At 33.6% G+C, this 16,619-nt stretch overlaps 4 protein-coding genes across 8 annotated transcripts in view; 3 read left to right on the forward strand and 1 right to left on the reverse strand.

Moving 5' to 3' along the window:
* toc (toucan) overlaps nt 1-1,557 on the forward strand; it is a 22,104-nt gene extending 20,547 nt beyond the window's left edge. The window contains 1 exon segment of the mRNA XM_018506093.1: nt 1-1,557. This exon segment is cut by the window's left edge and continues 13 nt beyond it. Coding sequence (XP_018361595.1) covers nt 1-175 — 175 coding nt within the window. The 3' untranslated portion in view covers nt 176-1,557.
* Nucleotides 1,558-2,958: 1,401 nt separating this feature from the next.
* hpo (serine/threonine-protein kinase hippo) lies at nt 2,959-7,765 on the forward strand. 3 transcript variants are annotated; one of them, XM_018505998.1, is made up of 10 exons: nt 2,959-3,183; nt 3,720-3,800; nt 3,882-4,062; nt 4,135-4,362; nt 4,428-4,746; nt 4,815-4,948; nt 5,364-5,526; nt 5,599-5,690; nt 5,778-5,975; nt 6,198-7,765. In XM_018505998.1, the coding sequence occupies exons 1-10, from the start codon at nt 3,170-3,172 to the stop codon at nt 6,354-6,356; spliced, it is 1,569 nt and encodes a 522-aa protein (XP_018361500.1). In that variant the 5' UTR covers nt 2,959-3,169; the 3' UTR covers nt 6,357-7,765. The 3 variants fall into 3 exon arrangements, with proteins under 3 accessions (XP_018361500.1, XP_018361499.1, XP_018361498.1); XM_018505997.1 differs by having other exon boundaries at nt 6,180-6,356; XM_018505996.1 differs by lacking the exon at nt 2,959-3,183 and having other exon boundaries at nt 3,682-3,800.
* A 1,257-nt stretch (nt 7,766-9,022) lies between these two features.
* Nucleotides 9,023-11,680, reverse strand: Snx17 (sorting nexin 17). Of its 3 annotated transcripts, none has more exons than XM_018506362.1 (8): nt 11,451-11,680; nt 10,915-11,079; nt 10,424-10,789; nt 10,245-10,338; nt 9,904-10,154; nt 9,634-9,837; nt 9,379-9,561; nt 9,023-9,304 (listed from the first exon to the last, which is right to left on the reverse strand). In XM_018506362.1, the coding sequence occupies exons 2-8, from the start codon at nt 10,972-10,974 to the stop codon at nt 9,047-9,049; spliced, it is 1,416 nt and encodes a 471-aa protein (XP_018361864.1). In that variant the 5' UTR covers nt 10,975-11,079; nt 11,451-11,680; the 3' UTR covers nt 9,023-9,046. The 3 variants fall into 3 exon arrangements, with proteins under 3 accessions (XP_018361864.1, XP_018361867.1, XP_018361865.1); XM_018506365.1 differs by having other exon boundaries at nt 11,257-11,680; XM_018506363.1 differs by having other exon boundaries at nt 11,197-11,680.
* Nucleotides 11,681-12,404: 724 nt separating this feature from the next.
* Nucleotides 12,405-15,470, forward strand: LOC108760409 (pre-mRNA-processing factor 17). The gene is made up of 8 exons (XM_018506360.1): nt 12,405-12,691; nt 12,953-13,169; nt 13,373-13,699; nt 13,892-14,106; nt 14,194-14,457; nt 14,639-14,772; nt 14,854-15,075; nt 15,212-15,470. Exons 1-8 carry the CDS (start codon nt 12,557-12,559, stop codon nt 15,387-15,389), a joined length of 1,692 nt encoding a protein of 563 aa, XP_018361862.1. The 5' UTR covers nt 12,405-12,556; the 3' UTR covers nt 15,390-15,470.
* Nucleotides 15,471-16,619: the final 1,149 nt, after the last annotated feature.

The raw sequence follows: 16,619 nt of genomic DNA on the forward strand, positions 1-16,619 counted from the left end.
AGCGGCGGCGGTGGATGATTGCAACGTCGGCGGCGGTCAGAGACCACAGGAAGCTGGCGGGGAAGCGATGATCTCCGAGGAAACGTCGGCGTCCAGCAGCGAGGACGAATCGTCCACCGGCAGCGATATCCCCCGGCTGGGAATACAGTTTGCTTGGGGCAAGCCGATCAAGTAACACTCGAGCGAACAATCGCGGCCTGCTATTAACTGTTTACGTGTTCCTTCTCTCGCGTAAACAACAGTGTTGTTTCGAATCGCGAATTATCGTACGGCCGCTGTCTCTGTTCTCTTGCCTACAGTGGAGTCGTTCCTCGACGTGTATTCGTTGCGGATCTTCGTTGATCATTCCCCTTCGTCCGTTCGCAGATACGTTTCATGTTGTATAACGCCGGCACCACGCCTCTTTCGTTTTTTTTCTTTTCCAATCGATACATCTAGCCGAGATTTAGAGCGAGAAGAGTGGCGTTTTATGTTTTAAGCAAGCAAACGTGCCGCGCGATAAAACGTTGTAAGTTAGTGAAATGTTTAAGGATGAATTCCACGATGTATTTTAATGTTACGACTGTATAAATTAGATTAGTACGATTGTTTCCGTGGTTTTTTCAATTACGAGGACGTTTCATCTTCTCCGACACACGTTTTGCATTGCGATTTAAGGCAGCGATTTTCCGCGGTGGATTTAAGATTAGGATCTTCGAAATCCATTACGTAATAATTTTCCGACATGCATACAACGAAACTGCTTCGTTTGCTGTAATCAAGGCAGCTGTGCCTTTCTTTCAGGCAGTATTCGCCTACAAAGTTCATAACGTGCAGAGTCACGCAGGAGTTTTCTTTTTTGTTTGTCTTTTTTTTTTTGAACTTTGACGGACATTGAAAAAGGGAAGTTCAATGTCGTTTCGGCTAACAGCTTTTATTGCGGTTTTTCCGAGAATTTTACCGAATGTTATTCGGGTACTTTTATAATTACGTGAGTACGTTTTATAAGCGTCATCTATTTTTTGTTTTTGGTACAGAGACCACGTAGTATTGCGAAGATTAAATATACATATATTATATATAAGAACATGACAAAAGAAAAATATTCCTCGTTCCTCGCGATCATGCCGATTTTCGTACTTGTAAGTCGAATTCTTTTTCAGATGATGCGCGTCGTCTCTTGTGTTTTCCGTTTGTTGCGTTCGCGCAGAAAAAAAAAGAATCCGATTGCCGATTCTTGCCGGCACTTCGGACGGCGTTTGTTTATAACGCATTTTCGCGCGCAATAACAACCGAATCACGGATGATCTACCTGGTAGATGCAGCAGAGCAGTGATAACCGTTAGCGACAAACTTGTAGCACGTTCCGACAAGAGCGTTAATTTCACAGTCCGTTCCATAGACAAGTGGTAGCTTTTAGATTATAATGAAAAAGAGAGAATTTTAATCATCGCGCGCCCGACATACGGAAGCCAAGTATTACTCATCGAGAAAGTATGTTTTCTTTTCTCATGTGTGCTGATAAGATCGATGTATTATATACTTCTCGAATAAATAAGTATCATCTAAATTGTAGAGCAATCTGGGGAGATTTCCGTTTGCCTTTATCGCTACTATATTAGTTAAGTCAGAAATTCGTACTTCGACTCGACTTTACTAATTAATCCCGATTTCAGTCGCGTTAAAAAAATTCAGTTTAATAAATAAAAATGTTAATATTAAAGAAATTTAGTGAAGATTTATGTTAAATTAATCGGCAAAAACATCGCGAGAATTTACGCGTAATATTTTTGCGAATAACGAATGTATGAAATCGTGAGATGAATTATGCAATTGCATGATTTATAATTCACTCGCACAAGTAGGAGATATGATTAGACTGTTGAGATCATTATTAATTAGATTATCTTGTTGATTACACTACTGTGATGTTCTTTTTGTTTGAAGATTAATAAAGCGTTTTGTTATGCAAGTCGCACGCGTTATCTCATTTTTTTTCCCGCGATACTTGATACAGAGATATCGTTTATATGTATAATTTCAATTTTAGTTATTACGAAAGAATAAAGTAAAAAACGAAGATTATACAAATAAACTTAGAATTTTGTTATTATCGCATACGATGAGTTTATCGAAATCACATCTCGGTATTTATAGTCCGATTTTATATTAAACTCATTTTCATAGTGCCAGGTATCTGGAACGTAGTTTTGTTTGCTGTTTCAAGAGTTATTAGTAAATTAGCGTAAAATTTAAAACATACGTTTGTATTACAGCAGACTGGTTAAAAGATGACGTAAATATACACATAAAAAAATTATATAAAAACGCTATTTATTCAATTTTGTATTTAAAATCATTTTAGGTGATTACTGATTTTATAAATGGCGATTTTAACTCAGATAATTAATAGTCCAGAGTCGAGATATTTTGCGAAAATTGTCTTAAAGACGTTTTACGTTCTGATTTTAGACTTTATTATTGTGTTAATTACCTGAGAAGATAGTTTATAATTTAAAATAATCATATAGCATCTCTTGAAATGATTTAAAACCCTTTGTTATTTACTGAAACAATGTATTTGAGCATAGCACCCAATTAACTCGATTGTTTTCATAAAAATGAACGTATTGTAAAAAAAATTGTTTAAAGGTGTTAAGGAACATAACGGTATCAAACAAATGTATGTATCTTTATTGAAAAAAATGTGATAAACATGGAAAAAACATTGTAAAAAAAAAACTTTTTTTTTAATTTTATTCAAAGCAGAGTATCGTTTCTCTATCCTCGCGTCTAATTTTCTTATTTCGCGGATTTTCGAAAATCGCTTCTACGGAACCGAGCTTAAAACCCGTATCAAGTTACTGAACTTGCTGCATCGTGATTGGTTGAAATAAACCCGAGTCGTCAAGTCTGATACGGACTTAAGGACTGTCTCCGGTGAATTCGCGAACGCTTCGTCAATCGCACCATCTACGATGGCCGACAGTCAAAGACTCCGATACACCTCGGTTTTGTGGTTACCTTAATTTATTGACAAAAATGTAACGCTCTATTTTTAATTGGCCATGCTACGACCTCACACGGTATGACAATCGTCTCCTCAACCGTGTTTATGTTATTCTTGTTTCTATAAATACCTGCACGCGTGTTCTTTACTTGAGATCCCGGGTCTGACATCGACGCGAAGATGTCTTCGAAGAGGTACATTCCGATTGTTTTTGCATCTTTCTTTTTCTCTCTCTCTCTCTCTCTCTCTCTCTCTCTTTCTTTCTTTCTTTCTTTCCCTTTCCCCTTTTTTTACTTTTCGACACGCACTGGTTTGACTGCGCCGAATTGTCTTTGAGATATTATTTATAGCGACGAAATGGAATCTGGATCCTCCGACGAACGATTTTTGGCTTCCCGACGATTGACCTCTCCAATTCTTTGTCCTTTTAACCTGCAATCAAACGATTGTTTACCACATTGCAATCCCTTCTTTGGATTCTCTCCTGTGATGAAGCAATCCTGTTGAAAAAATGCGTAAATTTTTTAGTCCTGAACAGATAAATAAAAATGACCATCTGACAGACGAATTTAATTCACTGAGATTTTGAATCATTCCACCTAAGAATACCTAAGCCTTTTACAAAATACATATATAAGAAATTCTTTCGCAAATTTTAGCAGCATGAACGTAAACATTTTTTGCAGAAAATTATGTACATTTGTATTGTTTATATTTTTATATTTTTTAGTGAATTAAAAAAATTATCGGAAGAAAGTCTGACGAGACAGCCGGAAGAAGTGTTTGATGTTATATGCAAACTAGGAGAAGGGTAAATCTGATATTTACTTTAATCTGATATTTAAGCGACAGCTTCTTTTTTCACTATTTCTAAATATGTACTTCTGTACAGGTCCTATGGATCAGTTTACAAAGCGTTGCACAAAGAAAGTGGACAGGTACTTGCTATTAAACAAGTGCCAGTGGATACCGACCTACAGGAGATTATTAAGGAAATTTCAATCATGCAACAATGTGACTCTCCATATGTTGTTAAATATTATGGAAGTTACTTTAAGAATACAGATTTATGGGTAAGTCAATATATGCTCTGTTTTATCTTCCAAACAAATTGGACTATCTGTCGATACTAATATTACTTGTAGATTGTGATGGAGTATTGTGGAGCTGGTTCTGTTAGTGATATCATGAGGTTAAGAAAAAAGACTCTCCAAGAGGATGAAATCGCGACAATCCTGAGTGATACTCTAAAAGGACTGGAATACCTTCACTTGAGAAGAAAAATTCATAGAGACATTAAGGCTGGAAATATCCTTCTTAATAATGAAGGCCATGCAAAGTTGGCTGATTTCGGTGTGGCCGGTCAATTAACGGTGAGTTATGAGAAGATACTTTTAAGCTGACATTTACTAAATTTAAATTGTATTCTTTGGAATAGGATACCATGGCTAAACGTAACACAGTTATTGGTACACCATTCTGGATGGCACCAGAGGTAATCCAGGAGATCGGTTATGATTGCGTGGCGGATATATGGTCTCTGGGAATAACGGCCTTAGAAATGGCCGAAGGCAAGCCGCCGTACGGCGACATACACCCGATGAGAGCAATATTTATGATTCCGACTAAACCACCACCTAGTTTTAGAGAACCTGATCAATGGAGTCCAGAGTTCATTGACTTTGTCAGTGGGTGCCTTGTAAAAAATCCCGAAGAAAGGGCTACTGCAACCGAGCTCTTGCAGCACGAATTCATAGGTGAGTAAAATATTAAAATTTATATTATGATACTTTGTCAATTAACAAGTTTATGTTATATGATGTAGGCAATGCCAAACAGCCAAGTATCTTAAGTCAAATGATCGCCGAGGCTCATGAGATACGAGAAAAACAGAATGCACATAGAGCCCACATTATAAACAATGTGGCGATTAAAAGTCAAAACCAGGCAGAGGATTCGGTACACACCTTTGATTAGATACACGTGGACTGCTAGTTTCATATCTGATATGTTGCACTCTTATTATCTAAATGTAAATTAATAATATACATAAAAAATATTTAAAAATACCTAAAACATCAAAAATATGCATCCATTATTTCACTAAAACTGATTTGAATTTATATGACCTAATCGTGCAATATGGGAAAAATTAGAGGTGCTAGCAGTTTATGTGTTATATATATGTATTTCTCGAATAGTTTCGGGTCAAATATTTTTTCCCGACATTCAGGTACCCGAACATTCGGGATCCGCCTGACCCGACCCGATCATTATCCGATCCGACCCGAGGCTCGGGTATTCGAATTTTTTCGGGTACCCGCACACCTCTAGTATATATACATACTTATCTAACATTGTGTCTCTGTGTAAGGACGAGGACGATTGTAGTGGAACTATGAAACCATTACCGGAAGATAGCAGGACTTTAGTGCCAAGTCATGATCTTCCAGACACGGGTACTTTAGTTTCGGCGATGTTGGACTTGGGTACAATGGTTATTAATAGTGATACCGATACCGAAGCTACTATGAAGAGTTAGTAGATCTTAATTAATCTTCAAATCTCCACAAAAAAAGTGATTCACAACTAACTGACATTCTTTTCAGGACATAACACTGGTTCTGTAGAATCCAGCAAAAAATATCGACCATTATTCTTAGATCACTTTGATAAGAAAGAAGCGCCTGAAATCGGAAAGGTAATCTTTCTTTCTTATATTAATTTAAGTTACCTAGATATGATCTATGTATAAAATATTAATAATATTGAATAATATTGTGTTTAGGGTAATGGACAGATGTTGGGAGCACACAATATGGAAAATGCGAACCAATTGGAGCAACAAAGTCCAATCGAATCTCATAGGTTTCAAAGTCATCTGCAACTACAGCTGCAGAATCAGATCTCTCATCCCGTGCCGGAACAGCCATATAACAATATATCAAAGTTTCAAAATGTTTTCACGGAACGTGATTTCGACTTTGTGAGTAAAATTTTTTCCAACATTCTTATTTTAAGAATTTATACAATTGATTTGCGCAATATATTTCTAATTATTGACGTAACAGGAGAAAGTGATTTATCACTTTTTATTTTATAATAATGTACAATTCACGTTCTGTGTATCAAATTATTTGGAATAATGCCGCTTCAGGCATTATAAAAAAACGATAACTTGAATATATAGAGAAGCCGTATCCTGCAGTTGAAGTTTCTCTCTTACGAGGAACTACAACAACGAATGGCTAATCTGGACGCGGAAATGGAGCGGGAGATCGACGAACTAAGAAAAAGATATCAAACGAAGAGACAACCTATTCTGGATGCCATTGACACCAAGCGAAAACGTCAACAGAACTTCTAACAGTCCTCCTTTACGCGAATAAGTGATGACGGATAGACAAAGGGTGTACAGTTGTATAAATGAATAGATTTTATTCGCGTCATCCTTGGCTTCATCAAAGAGAAGAACATTGTTCCCACACCGTGAATATTTTACCTCATAAATGGACAAACGTGTAGCGATTGTGGTTTCCTGTTTACTCGCAAATTACAATGTTGCTTTTCTTTATGAATCCTAGGGTATTAGAGTAATAGCTAATAGCCTCACGTCATCAATGTAAATTTTACGTGATTTAGGTGAAGAAACAATCACAATACTTAATTTTTGTATTATGTTTACTGTTAAATATATCCTATTCTTGTAAGGATATTCTGAGAGACTCCTCTAGGGTCATTAGAAAATAAAAAGAAATGCAATAGGAGTGCAGAGACAAATGCATCATAATTACAGTCGTTTTTATCGAGAAAGAAATTTCATATTTACTTGAAAAGAAATCGGTATTTCGTATCGTGCTACGCTAGTCATTTATAATGCCATTTTATCCAGAATATAAAAAAGATCATTAATTCATGTAAAATGCACTTAAACGGCTAAGCAGTTTCTTGAGTGTGAATGCTCTATTTAATCATGACAGTTTGAAATAAGCGAACAAGGCTGTAAGATTTAATTAATTTACTTTTTATTCTACTGCCATAGATAGACTCTCTACTCTCATTTGTTTACTAATACTAACCACTAACTTTAGTTTATATCAATTCTCTAAATGATTATATTTACTTTTCAAATTGCAAACATGTCCAACACCAATATAATCGCAATTCTAAAGTATGAATAGTGTTCTTCAGTATGCAGCACCATGACGAAAAAATGATGCCGCATTCTATGAGATATTTCATAAACGAACTTACTAGTATTAGAGTCTTCCGCGCACCGTATATTAGAAAATATTCTCCAGTATGCTCTAATTTACTTTGTCACGATATGAAAATTGTTGAAACTGAAATTTATCAGATTTCACTAACGATAATGATATTTTTAGAATAATATAAAAAGTTCGTATGAGGTAATGCCTTAACAATAATTATTTTATGTATAAAGCACTAAAAATTTTTGACCGCATATTTTTTTGTGATCGTTATAAAATAAATATATTTGTACGTGCCATTAATACATATGGCGAATAATCATAGTGGAAGGAATAATTCCTTGCTGACGTCTGGGCTATTTTGCAAGTAGTGAAAATAGAGCTATACTTAACTGCGCTATAGCCAGAACTGATCTTCAATTTTCTTCTTTTAGAAAATAATACAGAATAACATATTTTTGATATAGAAGGTTGCACATTGTCAGTGAAATAAGGTCCGAATTTGAAGCATATATTATCCATAATCTTGATACTCGCAAACAGAAATATAATATTAATAAGATTTCCAAAGAAAAAAGAATGAAATTGTTTCACAAATAAAATTATGCTTCAATATCGTTTTATACACGAAATGCAATATGTAAACTGTATATACTTTTTTTTAGAAATCCTTTTAAATAATTTGAATGGTCGTATTCGTTCCATTATTTATATATTTGTTAAAATTGTAATTTTATTATACTCTCATTTTATAATTCATATACGACATGAACATGAAGATGTTTGTAAATTCTTTACATTTTTACATAAAATTATAGCTTTACAAACTTTATATTTCTACATTTTATGCTGTTATAAAAATCTTCCTTGATTTTTACGTCTTACGACGTATGTCCATAATGTTCTGCGCTATTTGTCCTAAGAGTAAAACAGTAAAACAGATAAAAATTTATAGAAAAATGTCACAAAGAAGTACACTAATGCATTTTCTACACGATTGTGTCATTTAGCCTTAGCTAGCAATCACTTTTCAATACGGATTTATAGTTACATATTTTATAAGGCAATAATCCATAATAATCCGTTCTAATTTTTTCACTTGAAAATATGGCTCTGTATTTATATCTAATCACGACAGTTTTATGACAACTCCATGATTTTACATTCGTATTGTGTATTGTATAATCTATTACAGAGTGTTTGGCTGAAATATAGAGACTGAAGACAGAAGTATGTTTTCCGAGTGAATGATTTAGTGAAAACTATAGTCTGATAATAGAATGTAACAACATATAGAATGATTGCTGTTTAATATCGAAGCGAAAATTATTAATAATTTTGTTTAGATAATGACTAAAGCAAATATTAACATGCTGCCTTTTCAATCAGTTTGTTTAATTATAATAAAACATTATACAATCTATGCGCGTTTGATCTCCTTAGTTTGATTTTTTATTAATGATACAAACGTATTATTAATACTAATCCTATTATTAAGTACTTCGTGCACAAGTATTTTTTGTATATAAAGTTTTGATGCAAGTTCATTTCCAGTTTATATCAGATCGGTTATCACTGAAATTGGACGGTATATAAAAATGTAAAAAGAATGTTTTATAAAAAGTTATCAATAAATATAAATGCATTTTAATCACATACAAAACACACTAAGCACGCATTATTCAACAAAATTTTGAACACCCGTACCGTTAATTTTTTAATTGGAAAGAGTATTTCAACGATTTGTAAAATATCTTAAAATATATATTTTTTATATTTTGTTAAGGCATATTCTGTTACTTTTTTATCACTATGCTGTCACGTCAATCTTTAAAATTTATTTGGCTCATAAATCGTCATCTCCTATCATACGAAAAACATTATTTTCCATAACATCGAGATCCATTGTTTGAGTTTTGTCAATAACACTTCGTGAATCATCTGATTTTTTTGACGTCACAGCCGACCATTTGTTAGCAAGTTTTTTTATAATTGGACCCGATTTAGAATGATTGTTATTCACACATTCTTGCAACGGCGATCCTGTGATGGTACGACTTTGGCCGTCCCTCATAATATACGTCCACGATTTCCCAGGCTCTGTCTATAAATATCATATATTTATGGATGAAGAAACTTGACAACATTTACATAATCTAAAACAGTTTATATAACAACCTGAGTTTTACTCCCAACTACACATTTCTGCAACAACTCATCAATCATAGCTTGCAGACAAACAGACATTAAAATCGCTTGTTCGGACACAATTGTAATCCATCGTAATTCATTTCTAGCAATCAGATATTCGAAGGATAATTCCAAACTGCACTCGTTATTATCCTTATGATGCTCCGTTCCCTAAATATATCCATTAATAAATTTTATTGACAATGTAAATAAACTTTCCACCAAAACATTTGTAACACTCACATTTTGTATAGTAGTTATACGCCAGCATCGCATTCGTGATACTTTAAACGCAATTTCGTGCTCTTCGGACGATAATACACGTAAATTCAATTCATTTTCACCTATAGCAAGCAATACTTTCGAGCTACGTTCGGGATAATCACAGTAACATGGTGCAAATTGTATGTAGCCATAGTACTTCAAGAGACGAACTACATTCAGGTACTGAAATAATGAAGGTAACATCATAAATTATTTAGATATTATTTGCCTTTCATAATATGAACGTACCTCTTTTTTACTCTCAGATTTTTGCAGATTTTCCAATTGATGCTGCACCTTCTTGGTAACTGAAATCCAACCGCTGCGAATTTCCGCAGCTGCTTGAATGTATAGTAAATTTAACGTTACCGGATTGTTCAATAACTCAATATCATATGCTGTATCCCAGTAATTTTTTCTGAGGACAATTCGCGTATTCGTAGAACTCATATATTTGTACGTTATAAATGGTGATTCAAAATTTTGTAGTTTCCGCAGTACTGATAAAAAAAAAATAAAATACATATATTAAAAGAGAAAACAAAATATGTAGATATATTACAATAAACTATAAAACTATATACACTTACTTTTGATACTACCGGATGACTCATCTTGTATAATAATGAACAATGCAAAATGGAAATGATATTTTTCTGCTAACTTTAAATGTTTATATACCCTCTATAGAAAAGAAAATATTTTAATAATTGTCATGTTTATGTAAAGTTACCTTTTTTTATGTATATTAATTATGCAAATAGTATACCTTTAAAACTTTACCAGAATGCTCTTCTGGCGTAATATTTAATAAAATGTTAGATCCATTCATAAGAAATATATCTAAAGTTTCTTGCTCGGACAGGTCATTTACACTTTCTTGTTGAGCACTCAATAAAAATCCATTTAATATTTCTGAGTTATTGATAGCTATATTTTGCCCAATGGACTGAATATATTTCTCTAAAGCCAACCGCCGTTCCTCTTGCTGTGTAGCAGTCAAAGGAAAGAACTTCTTTGGAGGAAATATAGGTAACAACATGTCCAGGTCCTTTGACAATTGTATGTGTAGATTATATAGTTGTTTGTATCTTGCGGTACAATGAAATAATCCATTGATATGAATATTATATCCCTATAATTTCATGAGATATTATTACATAAATCTATTAATTAATTATTTCTATAATAAATTTTTATTCTAGAAATAATTAAGCACATAATATAATACAATAAACAACAAACAATTATATCACTTACGATATATGCGTTCCCAGCACTATCTATAAATTCCTGAGTATCTGGTATGGAAAAGTGCATCTTGACAGTACAAGAATATATAGAAAAGATAAAAATATTATCATAAAATCACATTATCTGTGGCGAAATTTGTTAACTTTATGGTCCTCTTCAACATAGCAGCATCTGTGAAGAAAAATGAAGCGTTAAACTAAAGAAAACATAATTTTTAAATCTTCCGATTTACTAGAATAAAATCTACGACTAAAATTAACACGTAAGATCTTGCAAGTTGCTATGTACAGTGAGTCATTATTCGTTAGAGAATGACGTTCCCGGATAAAGGCGATTCAATCCGCCCACCGGCCGAACGTGTCTTGTCTCCTTATTTTCTTAGAGAGGAACGACCCCGAGATCCGGATCGCGACGGAAAGATCGTAGAAAGCGATGTCCCAATAATCCCAAAGCTACGGTGGAAGCCATGGGATATTCTTTCCCGAGCCGGAGTTCACAACAGCTAGTTCACATCGACATCCGTTACACGTTCCCGTACTCACATTGCTGTGCGACTTTCGTCGTTTGCGGGACCTCATACGTGACAGCGGATCTAATCGGTCACTCACGCCTGCTCACGCCCACTCGCGCGTTATATTTCACGCGATTATTACTACTGACACGCATTTAAATCCCAGGACAGCTCGCGGCTGCTCCGCCGCGAGCGAGAAAACGTGTCATATGCGCTCGCGAGTTTGCGCGTGAATGACGCGCGTTCGCTTCGCACTGTTTCTCTTCGCAGCAGTTTATAGCGTTCGAATTGCAGCGAATGCGGTTAGCGTGTCACACAGAGGAATGAACTCAATGAACCGATATAGTCGATAAATAGTGGCAAAAGACTCTTCTCATATCAACATATGAATTGAAAAAATTTATTAGGCAATGTGCAACGAGAATATTTTGCATTAGTTGAAATTTCGTTTTTCGCGAAAAATATTGTCAAAATTATTTTTGATAGAATATATTAATATTAATAAATATCTTGATCTAACAATTAATTCGCAATGAAAATGTGACGAATGGCGATGTGTTAATTTTTATACCATACGAGCTCTTAGTACGTTTAAATTTATATAATATTAAAAATTTGTTAATATTCAAATCGTTGCGGATTTTGTTTTAAATCATCAATCATGAATAACGAATATATCTAGATGCAATTTGGTATAAAAAAAATTACTTATTTTGAGCATTAAAACCACTGAACAATAATTCGTTTTTAATTCTCAAGTTACCTCATTACCTCATTTGATAAAATTGTAAAGAAAAGATTGAGAACAGTTAAGCGGATGGTGGTGATGGAGGATATTATCAAAGCTCTTTTTTATCGGTGATCGAAAACAGTGTTACCTGCTGGAAATATCTGTGACTACATAGTTCCATGTTCACATAAAGGCTGGGGGCACTAGTAAACGGGTTTCATTTAAAGCATGTTCTTCCTTCTATTTGCCACTGTTTGCTGATATTTGTATCTTTTGTGAAAGAGAATTTAATAAGAGAGAGAACGTAATTTTTTATATACAAAATACGAAAAAGAAGCTGTAGACAATTGGTTTGATAAAGTAGGTAATATAACGTTTATATGAAATAAATCTTGATATATGAAACTATGCTTGCGCTAAAAGATTATGGTAGCAGCGATGAAGGTAGTGAGACTGAAAACGTCGACTTCGCGTCCACATTTCCCGATGACAAATTCACGACTAATCTCCAAATTTGTTCGGCCCCGGAAGTCATACCTACTGTAAGTATTTACGTGCGTTTACTCCGTTTTTAATTGTCGTTTTTAAGGTTATGGTTACTGGTAGTAAGTACTTGCTATTTGGTTACACAAGTCGATGCAAGTATCTTTCTATCTTCGTTACTCGCTGAATACCAAGAAAGATAGAATAATATTTGTGTCACTAAATGGAAAGCACTCATTATTATTATCCGCACTGTATAAATATCTTTACTTTTTTTGATGAAGAAGAAATAAACAGTCACTTATATCGATATTATTTAGGGAACAGAATTGTGCGTAAAACACATAGATCCAACTGCAACAGAAGTTACACATAATCCAAAGTATGAGGAACTTTTTGGACCTGAGATAGGACCAGAAAATCCATTTAAGACACAGCAGCAGCGCGCGGTGAAAAATATATTGTCTGGATATGTAGAACGCGCGCATATAAGTGAATTTCAGTTTGAAAATCAAAGGAGAACGTTTGCCAGTTATGGTACGTATAATATAACATACAATTAATGATTAATATTTTTTTATCTCAACAAAATCTAGATTCTCGAAACTATTTTTACTCTATACCTCCTATAATCAAATAAAATATGTTTATTTATATCTGAATATCTGAGATATTTGAGCTTAAATCATATAAATTTAATGTTGAAGTTTTAATTAATATGTCTAAATTTTTGTTATTAGGATATGCACTCGATCCAACTGTAGACGGTAGTGCAGACGAAGGTAGAATTATGATTGGTGCAACAGAAGCTGCAGAAGAATCAGGTGGTAAGACTGTTTTTGAAAATACCAACCTGAGACCTTCAGACAAACGAAAGAGGCATAGAAACAACGATCCATCGGATATAGAAGGTTTTTTAGGTCCTTGGGGTGGTTACATTGATGAGAAACGCGTAGTTAAACCAAGCGATGAAGAAGCCGCTGAATTGGAAGAAATCTTAGCCAAACGAAATAAACGGGGAAAACAGACGGAGGAGAAACCACTTGAGGAGAAGACAGTATTACATAGTAATGTCTTTATACATTATATATCTCATATATATTACAAATATATTAATGTGTATATTAGTAAGAAAGTTGTCTCTTATAAAAATAGCTTTTAGAATTTAATTACCTAGTTTTATTAAGATAATATTTAATCAATATCAATATGAATATTGTTTTAAAATGTGTACTTATAATATTTAATTTACATTGCAGTTAAAGACAGTGTGGATTATCAGGGACGCTCATTCTTACATGCACCTCAGGATGTTGGCGTGAATCTCAGATCAGAATCACCACCCGATCGTTGCTTCTTACCAAAGGCACAAATTCACACGTGGGAGGGCCACACAAAAGGCATCTCGCAAATTCGATGGTTTCCACGTACAGCGCATTTATTACTATCTTGCAGTATGGATTGTCGAGTAAAGGTATTCGATGTGACGATTATTTTAATTTAATCTATGTTAACGTATTATTCATGTAAAAAAATATCACTAATATGTTTTATTGTGTAGTTGTGGGAAGTATATAAAGACAGAAGATGCGTTCGTACGTACTATGGACATCGACAAGCTGTACGAGATATAAGTTTTGATAACGATGGCAAGCGATTTTTATCAGCGGCTTATGATCGCTATGTAAAACTTTGGGACACAGAAACGGGAGCTTGTATTAGTCGCTTTACGAGTAGGAAAATTCCATATTGTGCCAAGTTTAATCCTGATCCAGATAAACAGCATCTCTTCGTAGCTGGTACCAGTGATAAAAAGATTATTTGTGTAAGTAAAAAAATTAATTTATCGAAAACAGTGTATTAATAAAATTTAAGATTTCAATGATACAAATGCATAAAAATGATCTTATTTATTCTTGGTAATAAAAGTGCAACACAGCAGTATAAAAACATTATTTAGTAACATATAATTTATTTAAATATTAATGATTTGATATCTGTTATAGTGGGATATACGATCTGGCGAAATAACACAAGAATATGATAGACACTTGGGTGCTGTGAACACCATCACATTTGTTGACGAAAATAGACGATTCGTTACAACCAGTGATGATAAAAGTCTCCGAGTTTGGGAATGGTATGAATCTATTAATATGCGTAAAAAATTATTTCCGAAAAATGAGTTCATCTATTATTAACAATAAATTCTCTTTTATAGGGACATTCCTGTGGATATGAAATACATAGCTGATCCATCTATGCATTCTATGCCAGCGGTAACACCATCACGAAATCAAAAATGGCTCGCTTGTCAAAGCATGGACAATAAGATCGTTATATTCTCTGCGTTAAATAGATTCAAAATGAATCGAAAGAAGACCTTCACAGGGCACATGGTTGCGGGATATGCTTGCGGTTTAGACTTTTCACCAGATATGAGGTAATTCATTTATATTAAAAATTAATGCACTTTTTTTTTTAGTGAAATACATTTGTAATAATATTTATAAAACTTAATTATTTTTATAAGAAATAATTAAATTTTCAGTAGTATTATACGTATACTTTTATTTCAGTTATTTGGTGTCGGGCGATGCAGATGGTAAATGTTACATATGGGACTGGAAAACGACAAAGTTATACAAAAAATGGAAAGCGCACGATGGAGTGTGCATTGACGTATTGTGGCATCCACATGAGCCTTCTAGACTTGCTACTGCTGGCTGGGACGGCAAGATCAAATATTGGGATTAAAATATTTCCAATAAGCCACAGTTAAACAGCCTTGTCAACAATAGAGATATTTTGTATATTTGTAAATAAATAGATAATAATTATAGCAACATATTTTTAAATATTAATTAATTACTATTGACAATGCTTTTGAATGTTGAATATATGAGTGCTCTTTCATATTTTAGATTATATACAAGTAATATTAAATTATTTTTCTAACCTAAAGAAAACTGCTCTTATTTCTTAATCCTTTCATCACCTATTCGTTAATATCTTATCCAATATTGAATATACAGGGTGTTAGATAATTCTACCGACAGTAGTATTTGAGTAAAAAATTATTAAAAACCAATATTCAGCGATTTTTAATAAATAATATCTTGTTAACTATTGCGAAAATGGTATTTGCAAAATGGTAGAGGACTTTTCGGTTCAGTTTAGTCCGCTCTACCTGCTTACGAGCGTTGTCGGCAGAATTATCAAACACCCTGTATAATCGGAATATATCGTAAATATTGAGTTAGGGAAAAAATCCTTTTACAAGTTGGTAAAAAGACCTTTTCCCATCAATATCTTCGTTAAAAATGGTCAAAATTTAAATTTAAAAAAAGGGTTTTAAAACTTGAAATCTCTACTTTCGAATGGTTACTACATTTTTTGAATTTGTGTGAGTTTTGTAATTTTTACATGTAGAAAACTACGAGCTGAAAAAAATGAAAAATTTTCTTTTTATTTTGTAGCGTGCCCAAAAAAATTTGAGCAAATTTTCGACTCTGTCGTAAAAGGTTGAAGCTTTCCCTACAAAATCGTTTTTTTAAAATGTACGATTTTTTGTTCCTGAGTTACTCGCGGATTAAATAAAAAGGAACATTCAGACTTTATTGTTCGTAACTCGGTTAAAAATCATCGTATATCACAATTAAAAATACAGATTCTTAAAGCTGAAACGTTGCTCTATCAAGTGGTGTAATTGCTAATTTTTTAAAACTAGAATGTATGGGTTGCTAAAAAAGTCTTTATCAACTTGTAAAGAGACTTTTTCCCTAATTCAATATATGTAATTAAGTTTGATTATTTCAATAAAAGATTCATTGCTATATGACAATTTATTGCGACGGCATGTATAACGCACAATATTGAATCCCGTTATCTAGCTACACGAATATACCTACTATTACTTATTTAATATATCGATTGTCCCCAACCCTCTCTAATATCAAGTTAGCAACCCCCTGTTCCACGGGACGT

This window comes from Trachymyrmex cornetzi, unplaced genomic scaffold, assembly GCF_001594075.2.
Source record: "Trachymyrmex cornetzi isolate Tcor2-1 unplaced genomic scaffold, Tcor1.1 scaffold223, whole genome shotgun sequence".
NCBI lineage: Eukaryota > Metazoa > Arthropoda > Insecta > Hymenoptera > Formicidae > Trachymyrmex > Trachymyrmex cornetzi.

Bases quoted from the DNA above. Each gene is read 5' to 3' on its own strand.
- hpo (XM_018505996.1), top strand. From the start codon at position 3,682: ATGTACATTTGTATTGTTTATATTTTTATATTTTTTAGTGAATTAAAA. The intron at 4,949-5,363 runs GTACACACCTTT...TCTCTGTGTAAG, and splicing joins AAAACCAGGCAGAGGATTCG to GACGAGGACGATTGTAGTGG. The intron at 5,527-5,598 runs GTTAGTAGATCT...CATTCTTTTCAG, and splicing joins TACCGAAGCTACTATGAAGA to GACATAACACTGGTTCTGTA.
- Snx17 (XM_018506362.1), bottom strand. From the start codon at position 10,974: ATGCACTTTTCCATACCAGATACTCAGGAATTTATAGATAGTGCTGGG. The intron at 10,339-10,423 runs GTATACTATTTG...TCTTTTCTATAG, and splicing joins ATTCTGGTAAAGTTTTAAAG to AGGGTATATAAACATTTAAA. The intron at 9,838-9,903 runs GTACGTTCATAT...TCATTATTTCAG, and splicing joins AATCTGAGAGTAAAAAAGAG to TACCTGAATGTAGTTCGTCT.
- LOC108760409 (XM_018506360.1), top strand. From the start codon at position 12,557: ATGCTTGCGCTAAAAGATTATGGTAGCAGCGATGAAGGTAGTGAGACT. The intron at 12,692-12,952 runs GTAAGTATTTAC...GATATTATTTAG, and splicing joins CCCCGGAAGTCATACCTACT to GGAACAGAATTGTGCGTAAA. The intron at 14,773-14,853 runs GTATGAATCTAT...TCTCTTTTATAG, and splicing joins AGTCTCCGAGTTTGGGAATG to GGACATTCCTGTGGATATGA.